The sequence below is a fragment of the Callospermophilus lateralis genome, chromosome 17 (genome assembly GCF_048772815.1).
Source record: "Callospermophilus lateralis isolate mCalLat2 chromosome 17, mCalLat2.hap1, whole genome shotgun sequence".
Classification (NCBI taxonomy): Eukaryota; Metazoa; Chordata; class Mammalia; order Rodentia; family Sciuridae; genus Callospermophilus; species Callospermophilus lateralis.
The window spans coordinates 23,562,649-23,582,807 of NC_135321.1; the positions used below are offsets into that span (position 1 = coordinate 23,562,649).

General features: G+C 46.0%; 1 protein-coding gene across 1 annotated transcript in view; it reads left to right on the forward strand.

Annotated features, from left to right (window-relative positions):
- Positions 1-20,159, forward strand: part of Myo5b (myosin VB) — a 194,017-nt gene that overhangs the window by 54,802 nt on the left and 119,056 nt on the right. The window contains exons 6-9 of the mRNA XM_077105607.1: positions 5,683-5,826; positions 7,199-7,280; positions 13,840-13,947; positions 17,528-17,637. Of these exons, the coding sequence (XP_076961722.1) occupies positions 5,683-5,826; positions 7,199-7,280; positions 13,840-13,947; positions 17,528-17,637 (444 nt within the window). The remainder of the gene's footprint in view (positions 1-5,682; positions 5,827-7,198; positions 7,281-13,839; positions 13,948-17,527; positions 17,638-20,159) is intronic.

The following is a 20,159-nucleotide window of genomic DNA, read 5'->3' on the forward strand; positions in this document are numbered from 1 at the left end:
TGTTGTTTTTTGTCCTGGAGTTTAAAAATTCACTTTATCTTTTAGGCAGTAAGATTGCAGAGACAGACCACTTTTAAAGATAGAAGTAATAGTATTGCTAGGAAAAACAGAAGGGAAGAAATTTTCAATGCCTGGTGACTGAACAATTGCTAGTCATGCTGGGAAATCAGTAATCACAATATTACTAAACAAAACACACTGTTCAAAAATTTTATTGTGGTAAAATAACAAATTTCCATTCTTCCTCCAGTCCCTGATAACCTGTCTCCAACTTTGGGTCCTTGTAAATTTGACTATTCTAGGGACCTCACACAAATGGAACCATGTAATGTTATCCTTTTGTGTCTGGCTCATTTCACTTAGCACAATGTTTTCAAGGTTCATCCGTGGTCTACCATTTATCGGTATTCTTTTTATTGCTGAATGATACTTCATTGAATGGACATCACATTTATTCTTTCCTCTCCTGATGGACCTTTGCATTGTTCCTGCCTTTTGGCTGTTGTGAACAATGCTGCTCTAGGTAGACTTGGGTATGCAAATATCTGTTCTGAAACTCTACTTTGGGAATACTTTTAAAATACCAGTGGTCAGAAATAGCTCAAGTTTGCAGTATTCCATTTCGGCCTGAGTAGGTTGGTTGGGGGAAGCAGAGGGCTTTGGCATGGGAGAAAATGGAAAAGCCACTTGTGCACCCCCGATACACAAGATGTGGTTCATTTGCTGTGATTGAAGGTGTATATACGAGAACCAGCCTAATCTTTACACCATCATGTAAACACATAAAACAGTGGTTCGTTAATTTTTTTTTCCATGTCCAAACTGGTACTTTGGAAATGACTTGGGTAAATCCTGAGGGCTCTTTACACCAGATGTAGAATTTTGCCATCATGGAGACTGTCCCTTGAGCTGTTACTCACTGATATCTTTGAGAGAAAGTTTGGACTGGACATGAAGAGGAAGACGTATAGCTGGTAAGAACCCTGAGTGGAATTAAAAGTGTGCCCAGGCAGTGAATTGAGTTTTGCATTGCCAAAGTCTGCAAACATAACTTTTTAGAAGGTTCGAGTCTAGCCTGCCCTTGGATCAGGAAGCCCCATCAGCTGTAGCTCCTCAGAGGGTTGTAACCACCACAGGCATGTCTTAATCAGGGACAGCTGATTACTCTGCCCCTGTTCCAGGGAAGGGTGACACCTCCCTCATGAAGTAATCAGTTGTTATGTCATCGTCTCCTTGCTTCTGCAGCAGCCCAGGAACTGCAGAGGTCTCCTGGGGAGAGGAGAGCTGAGGGCAGAATTCCCAGTGGGCCAGCTAAGTGGCAGCTGTTGGAATTAAAGTTGCTGGAGGATGGATTGGGATTGGCTGGGACAGATTGGGACGATTTATTGTCAGCACTGGTGCTCTCTGACCCCATTCTGTTTAAAGGCTTGTCAGCCTCCCAGGAGTAATTTGTTCACAAGTCTGCACTGATTGAAAGAGTATTGCTAATCAAGAGACTATAGGAGCAGGGACAGAACCCACATCTAGGATAGAGGGTCACATGGCTTTTTAGGATGACAGCAGTCTGTAGGCATGTTAAGTCCAACAGCCACAGAGAAATCTCCTTGCAGATGAAAGGGACCAAGAGTATAGTGAACAAAAATAATAAAAACTAAGACCAGATAAACTTCCAAGGTTTTTTTTTTTTTTCCTTTTAAAAAGAGAGCCTGCAGCTATTAGCCCATTCATATAAGAGCCTGGCCCTTGTGTACCTTACCCGTCTCACATCCTCTAATGTTCTCCATGTATCTGCAAACTCTAGCCCCTCTACATCTGTCCAGTCTCTCACCCCGTCCCTTTGTCCATGCTATTTGCAGAAATAGAACTCTTTCTCTTCCCTGCTGATAGAATTCTATTCCAAGATTCACTTCAATTTTTTTCCAAACAGGCCTTTCCTATTCCACTGGGCATGGCTAACTGCTCCATTGTTTCCCTAGTACTTGATATGTCTCTCTTGATTTTTTCAGTTCAATTATTTTGAAATCATTTCAGTCCATTAGTGTTTTACTATGTATTTGTGTATACATACGCAATAATTTTTTGATGCTATGTAAATGGTATCCTATTCCATCAACTGTTTCACAACTTGCGCTTTCGTCAACATCGTTTATCCATGAACTGTGTGCTATAGTTTATTTAACAGCCTTATAGTGACTCTTTATATGACTGTGCCACATTTGTTTTCACCTGGTGGACATTAAGGTTGCATTTTTTATTGTTAAATAGCATAACACACTTGTATGCCCATTTGAGAATTTGTCTAGGGGTTATCTAAACATAGAATTGCTGGATTGTCACATGCTTCTATGGGCCCTTTTAGTAGATGGGCCCAGTTATCTTGCAGAATGATCTAGTACTCAGATCCACCAAGTCACTTTGTGAAGCAGCCTAGTGAGGGAAGAAGGCAGTCCTTTGGGCAGTGATCTTTAGACCCTGGGTGAGGTTTTTCCTAAGTTGTTGCAAGGAATGATCTCGGACATAGTGAGATTTACTTACTGCCTTTTTACAAATTAAGATGTTAGAACTTTTTGAAACTAAGTGTTTGAAGTTGGAACTTGTTGAAACTGGATTATTCTTTAGAATTTTCCACAAACTGGTCTTTGTTGATTGCATCCTCATAATTGTTCCACATGTTCCTTTGTCCCCTGTGTTTCCTGTAAAAGCATAGTAAAATTTAGATGTGTTGATTTTTTTCTTTTTTTAAAATAAGAATCCTTACTCAGGCAGTCTTGTGGGCCCCCGTTAAGGTCTTCCGTCAGCAGTCATTGGTTATGCCTAGATCTATTAACTCATTACATTGTAAGATGGTGATATTCTTACTGTTATTCCTTCTGCATTTATTAGCTGGAACAAACCTATAAAAGGAACTTCCCCTCACCAACCATTTAGCTACCCTGAGATGCAGGTTACGTAGGACAGCTAAAGCAGATGCTCAATTCCTTACTGACTAATTTGAGAGTAATGAATCTATAACTCCCAGCATCGTCTAATAAGTATTTATATATTTACTTTTGATGCAACACAGCCATTTGAGCTGTGAGAAGTTGCCCATGTGCATGGCCGCTTCCTGAGTGGTGGAGAGCTGGGTGACAATATGGAGAACTATGACTTCACATAGAAGGAACACGGACTTCAGACCTGGGCATGTCTAAGCAAAAGTCTTGGCTTGGCCATTTTGCAGCCATGCAAACCTTGACACATTCCTTGACCTTCCTGAGATTTTTTTCCCCCTGAGTGTGGTGAAGGTTATAATGCCTATAGGGTTCGTGTCAGAATTAAATAAGGCATCCAACCCAAGGACTAGCTCATGTTGGAAGCCTGGGAAATGCTTTTATCAATATCTTGGGGAATGTAGCTTGCCTTTCCAACATCCAAATGAAACTGGCTTGCTTAAGTGTAACAGCCATTGTCCTGTGAGTCCTAAAGGGTCTGACCTCTGGAGGGGAACTGGGTACTCTGAGATCTCTGCTGAGGTGGTGAGGTTGATGGGTGCTAAGGGCACAATTGCCTGTCTCCTTTGGTTGGCTTACAAGACCACAGATATGAAGTTTATTACATAAACTCAGAAGCATCTTTGGGGGTCTCCTGTCTGCCTGGTGAGGTCTAGCTGTCCCCGGACCTTGGGTCCAGTAAAGAGATGCCTTACAAAGTCATTCAGCACACAGGGTTGTACTTAACCCCACTTCCCTGCAGGGGAAATGTATACGTGGAGTGTAGGCTGCATTACATACTTTAATCCCCAACAGAAAAACTATATTCACGGCCTAAACTGGAAGTTATAGGATTCTAAAATGGCAGGTGGCCAGAAAAGACAAGGAGTCCAAAATTCTCATTTCAAAATAGAAAAACCAAAGTTCATTTATAGTTTCATTGACTCAAATGTTTGAGTACCTACCACATGCAGGTGCTAGAGAACCCTGTTGAAGCGGGATGGGTAGGGCATGGGCAAGGAGGGAAAGGGGACATGCAGGGCCTGGGAGAGCATGTGGCAGGAGGCCCTCCCTAGCCTGTGGGGTCCAGGAAGTCCTGCCCATCATGGTTGAGACTGGAAGAGGAAGAGCCAGGTAGGTTCAGGGAGCTCTGGGAAGAAAGCTGCCAGCAGAGGGGACTGTGTGTGAGAAACTTGGGTGAGGGCAGAGCGCACATGGGTGCCACTGAGAAAGGAGGCATTCGGGACTGTTAGTTGAGGACTTTGGCAAGGCTGGGTGGATCCGGCCTGGCACGTGAGTCGGGATGAGGACTGAAGACCGTTTCAGGGCAGAAGAGGCTGTTGAAGCATTTCACACAGGGAATACAACCAGGTTCACATTTCAGAAGGATGGCCCTGGCAGTCAAGTGGCAAATTGGCAGCAGGATGCAGGAGGAGGGAGACCTGTTGAGAGAACACTGAAGTTGTCCAAGAAAGAGACAATGGTGATGTGGGCCTTGGCAGTGGACAGAAGCAGGAAGAGATGCTCCACCATATGTGAGAGCACATTGGATGTAATTAGAGAGGACAGGAGGGTAGGCAGAGCAGGCCAGGCCTGGCCCAGGCTGAGCTGCTTCCCTCGGGAGTCATGTGACTCAGCAGAGGCACAGTAAGCTATGCTCACCTACAGGTAGGAATGGCAATAGTTTTCCTCCTGGAGGCTTGGTGGGGTATTTTTATTTTATTTTTTATCAGTATTAGTTGAGGTCAACTTCTTGACCTCTGAAGTGCTAGCTTCTAGCTGTTTGCTAGCCTTGTAAATGTATGCCAGCTGAGCATTATGGGCTTGGGGCTGTCAAGAGATGATGATAGTTCTGTTGCTTGGATTCAGCTAGGCCCAGGTGGAGAGTGGGTTGGGGTTTCAGCTTCTCATTCAATGTCTTTATGCCTCATTGTTCCTAGACTGCTAAAAAGCTAGTGGGTATTTCTAAAGTTTTTTTTTTAACTGTAGGAATGTAAACATATGAAAGGCATTAAAATGCTAACATCTTTTTTTTTACCAATGCATTAGTAGTGGAATGTTTATTGAAAGCTTATACTGAAGAGACCAGTTGTGTAGCTACTGATTTTAAGTCATCTAGTGTTTCGAATGTCCCTGCTGCTGCATAAGAAGTGATACTGAGATGGTGATTTCCTAAGTGGTCCTAGTAATGAGATGTGTCAACTGGTCCATTCCTAGGAAATACCACTTACCGGTTGGGAATAACAACTACTTGGAGATCTGATCAAAGTGGATGAAGCCTGGGAAGGTTTGTTTCTCTCCCAGAAAGTTCAGAGCTAATGGGCACTACCATTGGTTTAGTGGCTAAAGGATGTCAGCTGAGATCTGACTCTAGGCCTTTCCTGGCTCTAGGTCGCATGATGAATGCTATAGCTACAGCCATTGCATGTGTACTTTAGGCTGGAGGAGGAGGAAGATGGGGACAATGGGGTGCACCTCCCTGCTGGTTAATCTCCTATAAAGAGCTCACTAATAAACTCATGACTCTCACTGGCCATCCTTAGGAGTGAAGGAGGCTGGAAATGAAATTTAAGTCAAACGTAATTTTTAACTTGGTTCCTTGTCATTACAAAAGTTGAGGGAGGGAAAGGAGACAACCTGCTACAAACATCCAGCCTGAAATGAGGAAAGACTTCATTTTTTGCACAACCCCTTTGTTCTTTGCCGATTCCAGGCCATCGGGAATGCCAAAACCACTCGGAATGACAACAGCAGCCGCTTTGGAAAGTACATTCAGATTGGCTTTGACAAAAGATACCACATCATTGGGGCCAACATGAGGACCTACCTGTTGGAGAAGTCCAGAGTCGTCTTTCAGGTGAGTGAGGGACTGGGGCCTGTTGTATTTTTGCCCCTCATTTGATGCTGCCTGCCCCACTCCCTGTGCCCAAAGAGCAGCTTATCTTTTGAGCCTGGATTTGGATGTACTTGGTCTTCTGCTTTCCTTTTGTTGATGATATTCATTTCAAATGAAACAGGAATTTGGCCTCAAAGTCCTTTAGCTTGCATTGTTTTTTGATTCAACCAACAAACTGAGGGCCTCTAATGTGTCAGACCTGTGCTAGACCCCAAAGATGCAGTCGAGAATAAAATCTGTTGTGGATTTTCAGTCTAATAATCAGGGACTATCATATGTACAGTCTGTGATTTGAGCTTTCACATGAACCGTAGTAGGTTGAAAGTGTATCCGTTTTCACATTTGGCTCCTTGGTTTACTTTTCAGTAAGTGAGTGGAGTTCACTTCTTCCCAGGCTTGATTGCTCTCAGCTTACCTTCCATTTCCTCTTGCCAACTGGGCCGTGCCTCTAGGTGACTGCCCTCCCCTGGCAGCACGTGGTTCAGCTCACAACCCCATCCACAGCCCTCTTGCAGCTCCCTTTTGTCCTCATCACTGAACCAAAGTGACAGTGCGTGTCCTGAGGCTGGCACGCTGCTCCCCTGGTGCTCACATTTTGGCTACCTTCAGAGGAGACATTGGAAGGCTTCAGAATCTGATCCCTTCAGCTGTTTGTCTTAGCTCCATGCTGATTCTTAGCAAACACCTAATGAATTCAAACAAGCTCTCCCCTCCCCTTTTTGCCTGGCTGTCCTTGGTACCTCCTGGTTGGTTTCCCAGCCCCACATTCTCACTTCTGTAGTGCAGGGGCTGGCCTCTGCTGGGTACAGTCCAGGGTGCTCTGTGGCCTCTCCCTGGCACCCCTTCCTGAGCTTTCCTTTTGCTCACCACCATCACTTGGCCAATTTAAGCCATTCTGGCTTCAAGTGTCCACCAGAAGTCCCTTCTCAGTTGTGGACCTTTTCTGACTGCTCTGACTCAGTGGGCCAGCACAGCTTTCACTTAGCTCCAAACTTCCCAGAGGAGAAAGTTCACAGCAAGGAAATCATAAGCCCTGGAGCATTAGTCAAGCAGCACAGAAGAATACATACCTGCTGACTGACTCTCCAATTGTGGAATAACAGTGATGTCTTGTATAGAAGGAAAAAGAAAATGCATGCTTTTGTGTAAGTCAAGAGGTAAAACTCGTCAGTTTTGGAGAACCCATAGCACATGGAAAACCTGGCAGGGCTATGGAAACACGGAAGGTGGTGGGTTCAGTTTCCCCCCACCTGGAGCATCTGGGATCAGAATAGATGAGAGGGTGATCTTGGAGTCTTTGCCTTAAAAACTCATTCACCTTTTCCTCCTCCAGGCAGATGATGAGAGGAATTACCACATCTTCTACCAGCTCTGTGCTGCCGCCAGTCTCCCAGAATTTAAAGAGCTTGCACTAAGTAAGTCAGCAGGTGTATGCTGTGCTCAGGGTGGGCGACAACCACTGGAACAACTTAGAGGCTCTGCGGGTGCCTGGGTGCTCTGCTCAGAGTCCTCTGATACAGGTTCCTGTCTGAGCTCTGACCTGAGACAGAGTTGTTTGTTCTTTGTCACTTCCAGGCCATCGGGAATGCCAAAACCACTCGGAATGACTCCCTTACACCTCTCAGAACCTCCTCACCCAATTAGTAAAATAGTATTAATTGTATCCAGTCTGTCTTGAACAGAAATCGGGTGAAGGAATAAGAGGCAGGGTTGGAAGCATGTTTTGCATGGCATGAAAGACTGTCCATGTGTCATTATTTTGAAATGTGTTTTTACTCTGGGCATCATGAGATATGTGTGCCTTCCATAAAGATGTAGATTTGGATGATGCGTATCATTCGCTCAGGGCTAACATGTTTTAGGATTAGTTTTAGGATTGAGACCGAGGGAAGGGTGAGGATAAAGTGGGGATGGATATAAGCCAGGTGTGGTGGGCACACCTATGATCCCAGCTACTGGGGAGGCTGAGGCAAGAGGATCCCGACTCTGATGCTAGCCCGGGCAACTTAGACATTATCTCAAGATTAAAAACACAAAGGGCTGGGGGTGCAGCTCAGGGGTAGCTTGCCTAGCACACTTGAGGTCTTGGGTTTAATCCCCAGTACTGCTAGGGGATGGGGAGTGAGAAAAAGATAATGGGAATGGCTCTAGTCATAAGGCAGAGGTATGGGTATTGCCACAGATGATGGGGGTGGGGGGCTCAGATGAGTGAGACTGTGCTGCCACGCAGTCTGATCCCATTTAAGCAGGCCTGGAAGCTTTTGACACACCTGCTTTGGAGCACTGGAGGGATAATGGAGTGTCTAACAAAAGTTACCGCTCTATTGGAGCCAATGCATGAGTCCCCAAATGTCACCATCAGATGGATGGGTCCATCCTTGGCTTCCACTGATGAACGTATTAGCAAGTCTCATTTGCTTTGAGGTGGCTGACATGGAGCTAGAGTAGTGGAGGTGTCTTAGTCATATTTCCCCCTGCTGTGGCTAAAAGACCTGAGAAGCACAATTACAGAGGAGAAATGTTTATTTGGGCCTCACAGTTTCAGAGGTCTGTATCCATAGACAGCAGGCTCCATTCCTTGGAGCTCAGGGTGAGGCTGAACATCATGGAGGAAGTGCGGCAGAGGAAGCAGCTCACATGATAATGAGGAAACAGACACTCCACTTGCTAGATACAAATATATACCCCAAAGCTGTGCCCCCAATTCCCACCTCCTCCAGACACACCCTATCTGCCTTCAGTTAATCTCTGTCAGGATTAATTCACTGATTGGGTTAAGACTCACAGCCCAATCATTTCTCCTCCAAACCTTCTTGCATTCTCACAAGTGAGCTTTAGGAGGACACCTCACATCCAAACCCTAACAGGTGGGTAGGCTTTAGTTCTTGATTCTGTACCACATACCATCTCTCCTTGGACCTAGAGCCTCTATTTGAATCCTGTGGTCTGGGGAGCATTGTGTATCATGGGATATTGATACTGTAGCTGTGTCCTTGGAGCCCATGTGTGGGATAAGGGCGGGCCCAGGGCTCAGCAGTATCCTGTCCCTGGCCTGCTGTCTGTACTTCAGGAGCTTGTGGGGAAAGTGAAGCACTATCGGATGATGTGAAGAGCTGGGTATCTAGGAAGAGGCTGGTTGGTCTCCACAGCTGTGAGAACAAGACTAATGAGACTTTGTAATCTCTGATCCTAGGACCAGACATACCTGTGCTCCCAGTAGCTAAAATCTATCCAAAGGCTCCAATATTGGATTTCTCTTAACTCTGCTTCTCAAATTCTTGTAGCATTTGATGCATGTGTCATGCAACTTAGCATCCATTCATCAAACTACTCAGGCCATGTTAGATGCTGGTGACATAATATTAAACAGTTGTGGGTCTTGCTTTCGCTTAGCTTGTCAACTACAATACCAGGTGGTGAGGGCTATGCTGTAGGAAGCAAAGCTGAGGCAAGCCAAGTTTCCCTGTGAAGCCATGTTTTTAGTCAGGACCTAGGGAGGAAGCTGTGGTTTGTCCTTTAATTTGTCCTTCAGGACCCTGAAGCCAGCACCTTCTCTCATTCTCTGGTTTGTCCTTTAATTCTTCACAAGATTGATTCTCCCGGGAACATTTTCACCTCTCTGAGGACAAGGAGAGCGCATTGCTGTGTTCAAGCAGGGTGGTGCTGAGCAGTCCTTGTATGAGCACTGCCCTGACCTGCCACCTTTGGGCTCTGATGTCAGCTCAGTCACAAGTGGCCAGGTAGGCATTCACACTGTGGCTATTGCCATCATCTTTTCCTTCCCAGAATGGGGCAAGAGCCCAGAAGAGCTTTTCAAGGCCAGTCTGCAAGACATGAGATATATTTTCCCCTCGGATCAATTTTACAACGAACAAATACTGACATGATCCACTTGACAGTATTGGGGCCATTTTGGTCACAAATGTAACTTGAATAGGAAAGAAATCATGGTAAAAAAAAATTTCACTTACATGATTTGTAATTGAGCTTAAAGTGGCTTTTCCTTGTATATCTGTGCAATGTGCAGATTCCTTGGGTTCCTAGGAAGCTGAGACACTTGAAAACTGCCCAGTCTCTCGCATCATGGAGTGAAATGAAGAGACTTTGGTGTGAGTTAGGCTTACAGATCTCTTGGAAGATTTTTTAGAAGTACAATGATAGTGAGTAACTAGTGAATAAACGACAGTAAATCTCGTACAGGTGTAAAGGACCCATTTTCCCTTGTGTTCATCCTTCAGATGTTCAAGGAATAATTTCCATTTCTTGGTTACTTCTGTAAGTGTACCGATGCAGTTTTATTAATAACGTCTTCAGCCTTGCACAGGTCAAAACCTTGCATCCCATTTGCAGTGCAAGCTGGTGGCCTTGGCCTTGAAAGGTTTGATTAATTTCGACTTTGTGGTCTGCCCACCACCTGGTCCAGTGACTGCATATTGAGCCAGTTAATAGATCTGTGGTGTTTCTCCTTGGTGATTCTTCTTAAAGAGACCAGAGGATGAGACAAGGTGCTGGCTTCAGGGTCCTGAAAAGAGCCGAGATCCAGGCAGGCTGGGAAGACTGCCTCTTGTTTGGATGGCTCTTATAGAGAGGCTCTGGAGCATGATCTTCAGAGGCTACTACAGACCTTAAAGCTGAGAGGAGACAGTCACTCTGTTTGGATTCAGAGAATGCCGGTAGTCCCTGCAGCTGTAAGCCTAACTCTGAATAAGGTACGCAGCTGGGCCTGAGTTTGGGAACCGGGAGCAGGCAGGACTCCGTGGATATTCTGTCTTAAACATCAGGCAGCAAGGCCCTGGGTGTTGACAGTGAAGGGTCTTGGGAAAAGGTGCTGAAAATGCATTCTCCCCAGTACGAAGGTGGAGTCGGGTGACTATGTTCAGCTGACACTTGATAATGACCGCTTTGATTAGTGGTTTTGTTGCTGTGACCAAAAGACCCAGTAAGAGCAACTGAGAGGAGGAAAAGCTTATTTTGGCTCAGTTTTCAGCAATTGGGTCCGTGGTCGGCCAATTCTATAACTGTGGGCCCAAGATGAGGCAGAACTTCATGGCTGAAGGGTGTTATGGAGGAAAGCAGCTAAGGATAGGCCACCAGGCAACGGCTCCACTCATGACAAAACATAAACCCCTAAGATATATCCCCAGTGACCCATGTCCAGCCATGCCCTACCTGCCTACAGTTACTTCCCGGTTAATCCATGGCAGTAGATTAACCCTCTGATTAGGTTGTGCCTCTCATGATCAAATAATTTCACCACTGAACATTCTTGCTTTGTCTCATAGGAGCTTTTGAAGCTTACCTCACAGCTAAACCATAACAATGAGTTAGGTTGTGTTCATGACAATCATAGAATGCCAAAGATAACTTATCATTTTTTTTTTATATTTACTTTTTAGTTTTAGGTAGACACTATGGGAAGCCATTCTTGCATGTGATTGGGCACCTCCCTGATTGGGTGTGGGGTGTTCTGGCTGAACTGTGTCGGAGCTTATCCCCACCCTCTCCAGGTGCGAGAGCCTGTCCGTGTGGGGGTGTGACTGACCATTGACCCTGAGACCAATCACTGACCCTGACCTTGGAATGCTGTCCCCCTCGACCTTCATTGGATGAAATTTTCCCCTGAATTTTTTATTCCCCAATGAAAGGCCATCCTCTGGCGTGCTCTCTCTCTCCTGCTAGTCCTGAGTAAGCCTTGCTGCCCCACGGGGTGGTTCAAGGCAGGAGCCAGAGGGAGGGCCGTCTCGGTCCTGGTCAAAGAAAAAGGTAATTGAGTCTTGTGTGGTTATTTTGATCTCACTAGTTAACTTCTATGCTATGAACCTCTTGTATGAAGCCAGCGTGCTGGTCGCGTGGCAGAAGACACAATCTTTTTGTGGTGCTGAGAATCAAACCCAGTGCTTTATGCATGCTAGGCGAGCACTCTACCATAGAGCCACAACCCCAGTCCAGAAAAATGATCATTTCTACAACTGGGTAATCAGTTAATGGGCTCCCAGACCTGGACAATCCCTGGAGAGTATGTGCAGCCCCTTAAAGCCCTATGTTGTTCAGTTTGCTTATCTGCAATGTTGGGAGTTAAAGTGGTTTTCAGGTAGGCCCTGCAGAAATCATCAGATGAAACATCTTGAAGGGTAAATACAAAGAGGAAGAAAGAATTGATTTAGAAAGCCTTGGAAACTGTGCCATGCCAGAGCTCCCAGAGTGGTTAGCTATGAAAAAGAACTATGCTGTCTTCAGCAAAGAGAATTCTTAAAAATTCACTTCTCCTGAAGCTGTGAGTGAGGAAGAGTTGATATCCTTCCTCCAGTTCAAACGCCTTGGACTGAATCATCAATGTGTTACTCCTCCAGAAAGCTGTCTCTCCTGCCATACCACTGCAACTCTGTTCATCCCTGTAGGCAGTGGAGCTTGATGGTAACAGCTCAGGTTGTGTTGTCAAACTGGGGTTGAGGGCTGAGTTCTGCTCTCTAGCTGAGCTTGGCAGTGTTTGCTTAATGGACCAAAGGAGTTTTTAAAGTTTATTTTGGCTTGGAACAGAGGGTGCTCTCTAGGAACATGAGGGAATGGGGTGAGACAAGAAAGGTAGGTAGGGACCACTGATGGCATGGACAGAAGGAAGGTAACACAGCATGGACAGAAGGATGAGTTGATCAGGGACAGGAAACTGAAGTCGGGAGTTGGGAGCAGTAGGCTGTAGCCATGTGTTGGAAGGTCTAAGAGAAGGTTCTAGGTTGATAATTTTTGCTATTGATCTCTAAGGGGCTTCAAACAAGGGAGCAGTGTGACTGAAATTACCAGCATTTTGGAGGTGCATTTGGAAGGACATGAGCAGAAGCAAGGATTTGGGTTTAGAGTCTTTTGCAGCAGTCCCCAGACAACAGATGCTGAAGGTCAGACCCAGGGCAATGGCAGTCTGCAGAGAGGAAAATTCTGTAGAAGTTCTTGGGAGATAAATCAGAAGGACGAGGTGTTGGAGGAGGACTGGGAGCTGCTGTGAAGCTGCAGCTAAGCACGCTCAGTTGATGTGCATTCAACCGTGCATGCTTCGGTCAAGGGAAAAGAATTGAACTGGGGTTTTCAGGGAGGAGGAAAACCAGCCCTTGTACAGACTGGGCATCCTGTCAGAACCAAACATTATGTACTCAGAACATGAAGTAGCAGGCAGAGTCACACCACACAGGGTACTAAGTGATTTCTGAGGGTAAGTTTGATAGCAAGCAATTGTTACTCTAAATGACTTGGGTGACCGGGTCCCTCTTTTAAGCTGCTTTTACCATCCTACTTCTAGTGCAGGTCCTACCCGAGGCTTGTTGCATTTTTGTCCCCCGCTAAGCTTGGCTGAGACTCAGCCAAGAGCCTCGGACCCCTCTTTACCAGCTGTGCCTAGGCTTCCTCAGAGGCCTGACACAGCGTTAAGCTGGGGAATGAGAACAAACCCCTGAGGATCTCGGCCTGCGCTTGCTCAAGTGCCTGAACAGCTCAAGTGTGCCCTGACCTTGCCCAACAAATGAATAGGAAAACCAGGTCACCCAAGGCACATCACAGCCCCTCATGTTAAATGAAGTGTTTAAGCAAGGGTCATGGAAGTCTATGACCTAGGAGGTGATTCTAACTATGCATTTGACTTACGTATTTTGGGTCTGTCTTAAAAATAAATCTGGGCAAGGTCCCATTAAGCTGAACTTTGCATAATCTATTTGTCTTTTGTATTAACATGTTTTTCCCACACCAGTTTTATATAAATACGGTAGCACATTCTGGCAGAGTAATGTGATTTTTGTTTTTTATTCAGTTGTCTCTGATTTGCCATTATGGATGAAGAATACTTTAAAGGGTTTCACAACTGGCTGGAACTAAAATTTGGTCTGGAATAGCGTGCTTGGGAAATGGAACTCCTTGTGGGTCATGATCTGTGGGTGACACAGGGTGAAGGGTCTCTGCAGTGTTTGACACCTGACTTTCTTGCCTCCACAGCGTGTGCAGAGGACTTTTTCTATACATCCCAGGGAGGAGACACAGCCATCGAGGGTGTAGATGACGCAGAGGACTTTGAGAAGACTCGGCAAGCCTTCACACTTCTGGGTAAGAGGCTTCCACTGTGAGAAATGGGCCTGGAGGGTGATCATATGGAGGGGTGGCACCATGGTGTCCACATGCCTTGCCAGTCTTCACGAGCTTACACGGGGGAAGGCTTCATGCCCTTGGTAAATGACACCTCACCCTTTTTCATCCCAACCCTTGGGCTCCAAAGCTTAAAATTTGGAGCTTTGTTGGCTCATCTCTAAAACAAAACCAAACAAAAAAATGGAGCTGGACAGGTGGGCACAGTGGTGCATGACTGTAATCCCATTTCCTTGGGAGGCAGAATGATTACAAGGCCAAGGCCAGCAATTTAACAGAACCCTCAGCAACTTAGCAAGTATACCCCTTGTCTTAAAAAGAACTAGGATATACTCGGTGCTAAGGCACTGAGGGTTCGGTCCCCAGTACTAAAAGAAGAAAAGGTTTTGAGCCAGGTGCAGTGGCACCCATTTGTAATTCTAGCTAGTCAGGAAGATGAGGTAGGATCACTAGTTCAAGGCTAACCTGGGTAACACATAGATACCCTGTCTCAAAAATTAAATGGGGTGGGGATGTAGCTCAGTGGTAGACTGCCTCTGTGGGCAATCACCCTATCCACACTCCCCCCCCCACCAAGAGAAAAGAAAAAAAGCAAGGTTTTGAAAGTCTCTTCCAGGCACTATGATCTATCCTGCTTCACTCACTGGGCCGTTGACACCAACAAAGCAAAGCTCAGTGTGGCTGTGCCTTCTGCGCAGGGTCTGGGTTCAGAGGCAGTGTGTTCTAGTAGGAAGAACACTGGGCCAAATTACCCGAGTGCCACAGTCACGGAATCCGAGCTGGAAGCAGACTGTAAAAGCCTGGAAGCCCTGTCCCACCTGCAGTTGGTTTTGTTACCTGTTTCCGTGGAGACTTTAGCAGTGGGATTCTCAAGGCAAGAAGTTCTGTCTGTCCTTTAGGGACAGAAGGGGATGGTAGAGCTAGAAGAGGTTGCAGCTCCACTCTTTGAAGAGAAGAGCCCCCAGGTAGCAAGGTAGAAGGTGAGCCTTTCTTGATTGGGACGTGGACATGCTCAGTTCCTGGGACCTGCAGCCACGAAAAGGAAAGCCTAAGAATTCTGCCCTAAACCAGCAAGTGACTCAGCATGGCCCCATGTCGTTCCAGCCCCTTCCTTGATAGAGAATTCAGCTTCTGAGCCTCGTGACTAACTCGGTGCAGTCTGTTGTGTCCTGTGGTGGTTGTCAGGGAAGTTTTATCCAGTAGCAAAACAAGGCATGGCCTCATCCCTATGTAGGGAGGAAACCAGGCCCTTGAGTGCTGAAATCCCCATGTCGGACACATCTTGGTGTAACTGGCCCATGTAGTTCATGGGTACAGGATAAACCTTACCAGGAGATAAAAACCATAGTGGTTATTCCAATGGAGAAAAATGAATGTGAATATTTGTTGACTAGAGCCTCAGAGCGTTAATAACTATGAAGAGATAAAAGAGGACTTTAAGGGTCCAGAAGTAGTAGGTACAGAGGCTATGGCTAGGTCAAGGAGAGGCATCCAGTGTGGGAATTATTGAGTAGAGGAGCCCTGAGACTTAGATGTCAACTAAAGCTCAACCAAGATTGTGGTGAAGAAACTTGCCCGAGGGTGGAGGCCAGCAGTCTCCACAAGCCAGGTGCACTTGTCCGGGAGTGGGGTGGGGCCTGGCCTACTGAGGAGCTTTTGATGCAGGGTTGAATATTGAGGGAGGCACAGTGGGAGCTCAGCAGGGAGGTTGCCAGGCACCCAGATGACAGTCATCTAGGGAGGACCAGAAAGGGGGAGGGAGATGCCTCCCTGCTGCATGGCCTCATGTATCACTGCGGTGCCCTCTGTGGAGCAAGCCTGGCCTTCCTCCAGCAGGCACAGGATGGCAGCCCCAGTGTCAGCAGGGCAAGGAGGGAGGATGGGAAGCTGAGAGAACATATTGAGAAGCACCCACTATTGCCTCAGCATCACATGTCTTATTCTCTAGGGTTGGGGGGTTTGGAGGACACTTGACCACTTGATGTGAGACAGGATTTATTTTTTTCTGTTGAGGACAGAACTTGGCCCTCAGGGCCTTGCTTGTGCCGGGCAGTGCTGTGCCACTGAGTTACACTTCCAGCCCAAGCAGGCTACATTCTGCCAGTTGGACAGACGGGAGAAGGCCTCTGGTAATTGGTCCTCTGTAGTGCGAATGCAAGCAGTGGACAGGAGCTGGTAGGAGGGAGTGAGCCCCTGCAGGGCTCTAAGATGGATGTTTTAATCTCAAAGCAGATAGTGCTTGTGAAATTATTTTCATAAGAGTATTAAATAATACTCTAAAAACTAAATAATACTCTATCCCCCACCTTTTTAATTCCAGAAGTTGGCACGCTTTTTCTTAAGAAAAAGCCAGGTGGTTTTTTTTTTTTTTTTAACCTCCTTATTTTTGCTGTCCTAACACAGAAACAAAGATAAAATGTGGTAACACAGAAACAGACACAGATAAAATGTGAATGGATGTGGCTGTGTTCTAATTGAACTTTATAAAAAGAGACCATGGGCCACAGCTTCTCAGTGAGGTTCTGCTTATTCAGAGTATCCCATACTAAGAAGAGACTTTCTTGTCTGTTCACTTTGCCTAGTTCATGTTTGGGTTGTCCACTTCACAGATTATCTGGGAGAATTTGTAACTGTAGCTTGACATGGCTATGCCTCCTGTTCATGTAGGTATTACTGACTTCATTTTTTTTAGCTTAAGTATTGCCTGAAGATAAGTAGCTGAAGCTAGGGAGGCTTGTGGGGCAATAACTACTACTTCCTAAACCCAGTGGTAGGTTTACAGATATCTTCATTATATTTTTCTGTTGCCTTTCCTTATAAGTCTGAAATATATTGTAATTTAAGGAGATATGATAATGGTTTCAAGCTAAACATAAATTTTAAGAGATTATCCATGCCTTTGACAATTCACTTGGGTAAATAACAAATTTGACAGTCCTCTCTGCAGTCACAATTGTTCTGGGCTAGGCGTGCATGTCTGTCACTGTGAGGGCATGCGTAGCGTGGACAGCAACCACCCCCATCTAGGCTGGCCATGAGCCAGCTGGCTGGGCAGCCCCTGGAACAGCCACCTTAGGGACTGTTTCTACTCTTTCCCCATTGGCACAGCGGATGTGTCACAGATGTTTGCAGGATTTTACGTTGAGGGAGAAATGACTGCAGATAAATGACCATTCTTATTAAACTCATAAAAAATGTCCATAAGGTGCTTGGTTGAAATGAAGTCCCAAATGAGTCTGTGTGATTGCTGCCTCTCGTATGCTCTTGGAGAAGTAAAAATAGTGGCGTGACCCATCTGGTCTACTTGGGACAATCAAAGTTAAATATTTTCCTTTCAGTCCAGCAGCCCTTTTGCCCTCTGCGCTGTTACTGTGAGTGGTAATTACATGGTGCACAGCCTGGATCATTTTAGGAGTCATTGGCCCAGGATGGAAAAATCAACCCTTACTTTTTTTTTTTTTTAAGTCCTTAAAAAGGGTAAAATGTCCTTTGTATCATAGCATGGATATTGAGTGTCATTCATTCACTTTTTTTCTTGCAGGAGTGAGAGAGTCCCATCAGATAAGCATTTTTAAGATAATTGCTTCTATCCTGCACCTGGGAAGTGTGGCGATTCAGGCTGAGCGGGATGGTGATTCCTGTAGCATATCAGTAAGTCGCACCTCAGCACCAGAGATAAAATGGACACAATTTATTCCTACAGTTTGATATGAGTGAAATGTGTTTCTGCACTTAGAGGGCACCCTTAGGTTATTCATTCTTAACAGGAATGATTTCTGTTGACTTACTGATAATTTTTTTTAAAAGAACCAATCCATTTCAAATCGGCTACCATCAAATGTCTATCAGCGAGGGCAAGGAATTTAGTGGCTCTTCAATAAATTCTTTTTGATGGGCTGATTTGCCAACTCTGAGGCACATGGGATTCCACAGCATGTCATCAATCTATGGAGTACTTTCTGGGCTCCAGACTGAGCTTGCTACAACAAGGAGATGGGAGTATTGGGTCCCATACTTGGTGACTGCCTCAAAGGAACTTAGTCTATCTGAAAATACAGGACAAGGGGACCTTACTGGCCAGGATTATGTCAATATGAGGCAGTCTTTGCAGGACTTCCACAGATGTCTCAAATCTGTGATACTCCACAAAGGCTCATGATAAGGTTCTTGCCCTGGAGCCCAATGTAGTTAGTGGCTGATACCTGGTAGATACATTGTCTACGTTGTCTACGTGGGTGGTGGAGCAGTTCCCAGTGCGGTGGTACAGATGGAAACCGCTGTGTCCTGTCTGGAATTTAGTGATGAGGGCCTAGGCTAAAACTGGTGTTCTGACTTTGAGTAGATGAATCTGCACCTATTTCTACCTGTTCTGTGCCCGTTTATGACTAGGTCCTAGGGCGATACAAAATGTGAGTCTTATTTCCAATGATGTGGATTTAAATAACGCAATGCTGGGGAAAGACAAAAGGTGCCACGGCCACTCACAAGGTGCTGCTTTTTCCATTGAGCAGACATTCACTAACCTCTTATAGATATGGGGTTTAGGGTTATCAGAAGGTCAAACTGGCCCTACCTAGGGAGGGGGAAACCTGAGCTCTATCTGGGATCGGACTGAGCTCATCACCGGTTTCCCCTCCACCCCACATTTTCCTTAAATGAGAAACAGGCTTGGGTTCACAAAGCTCCTGGGCCTGTTGCCATCCTCACCACAGATTCTGGAGCCCCCACTTGGGTCTGTGGAAAAGGAAGGAATGTTGGGGCTGATGGTATCAGGTGAGCCAGAACAGTTTCTGACCCCTGTTATTTACGTGCCTATTTGTATGCACATGGGGGTACCCTGGGGCTAGCACAGTGATGCTAGGAGAGAAACGGGTGGGCCTGACAGGTGGTGGGTGAGCCTCTAGTATAGGCCAGACCCTCTCTAAACTGAGTCCGTATCGCCATTTGAATATAGTTCAATGAAGTCTTTTAACAAGAAAGGCATAGAGGATCTGTGCCTCTCTACGCACATACCCCAGCAAATGTCCCACAGATTCTTAAGGCAAAGGCATACTCTGTTTGGTGTCAGGGACAGGTAATATTAGGAATCTTTGCATTAACAAGCTCCTGGTTTAGACTGATAAGATGCAAGAAATATGACAGTTTCCCTGAGCCTCCAACCCACTGAACAACTTCTCTGTCTCATCCCCCATGATGGACTCTTTTGGCTGGGGAGGGACTGGGTCAGTTCTGGGGATAAAATGCAGGGTCTCAAGCATGCTGAGCCTGTGCTTTGACATTGAGCTGATGCCCCAGCCCCCTGTCTAGGATTCTCAGCACTCTGTACCTCTCCTCCCTGGCATTAGCATGGCTATTTGGCATTTATCATGTGCTTCTTTGATTTGCTGTCCCACCCTACTCCCAAACTCTGCAAGCAGAGTCTGCTCTTGTTCAATATCTTTTATAAGCATAGTGTCCAGGACTCAGTAGGCACTCAAGAGGTAGACAAATGGATGAACGATTGTTCTCTAGGACTTGGGGGTGATGAAAATGAAAGGAAGTATGCATGAGATGGGCAGAGATGTTGACTAGGTTGATGGTGAAGCATGAGAACCAGGCCAGGAGTTCCTGAGGACCTGCAGTAGGGTGTGGGACCTGGTTTATGCCATCTTAGGACAGCCTTAAATGTCTCTGAGCTTACAGCTGGTCTTTCACACCTGGCCTCTGAGGACCTTCAGGGGAGAAGGAAAGTACGTCTTAGTGATTGATCAATGCCTGTGCCCCCACTAAACTCTAGAACCACATCTGTTATGGTCTCTGCCTGTCGCATTGGCACTTGTAGAGTGTTTGTATGAGGTCCATGCCAAGGTGAGACCATCAGGGCACACTTGGAAGAGGAGTTAGAGGATGCAGGCGGTGAAGTGGGAGGAACTTTGGCAAATCGGAACCCAGATGGGGATAGCAACCCTTCTCTTACCAGGCGGAGGGGGCAGGAGGCTTGTGAGCACAGGCCGCCAGTCTAGACTGTCTCAGATGGCTCTGCAAGTAGAGGGTGTCTAAAGGACAGTGAGGGCAGTGACTTGAGCCAATACTGCCGAGCCTCAAATCCTGCTTCTGCCACTTCCCAGCTGCAGGACTCCGGGAAATTGCCATGCCTCTCTGCATCTCTTGCCTCCTGTGAGGTGTAGATGATG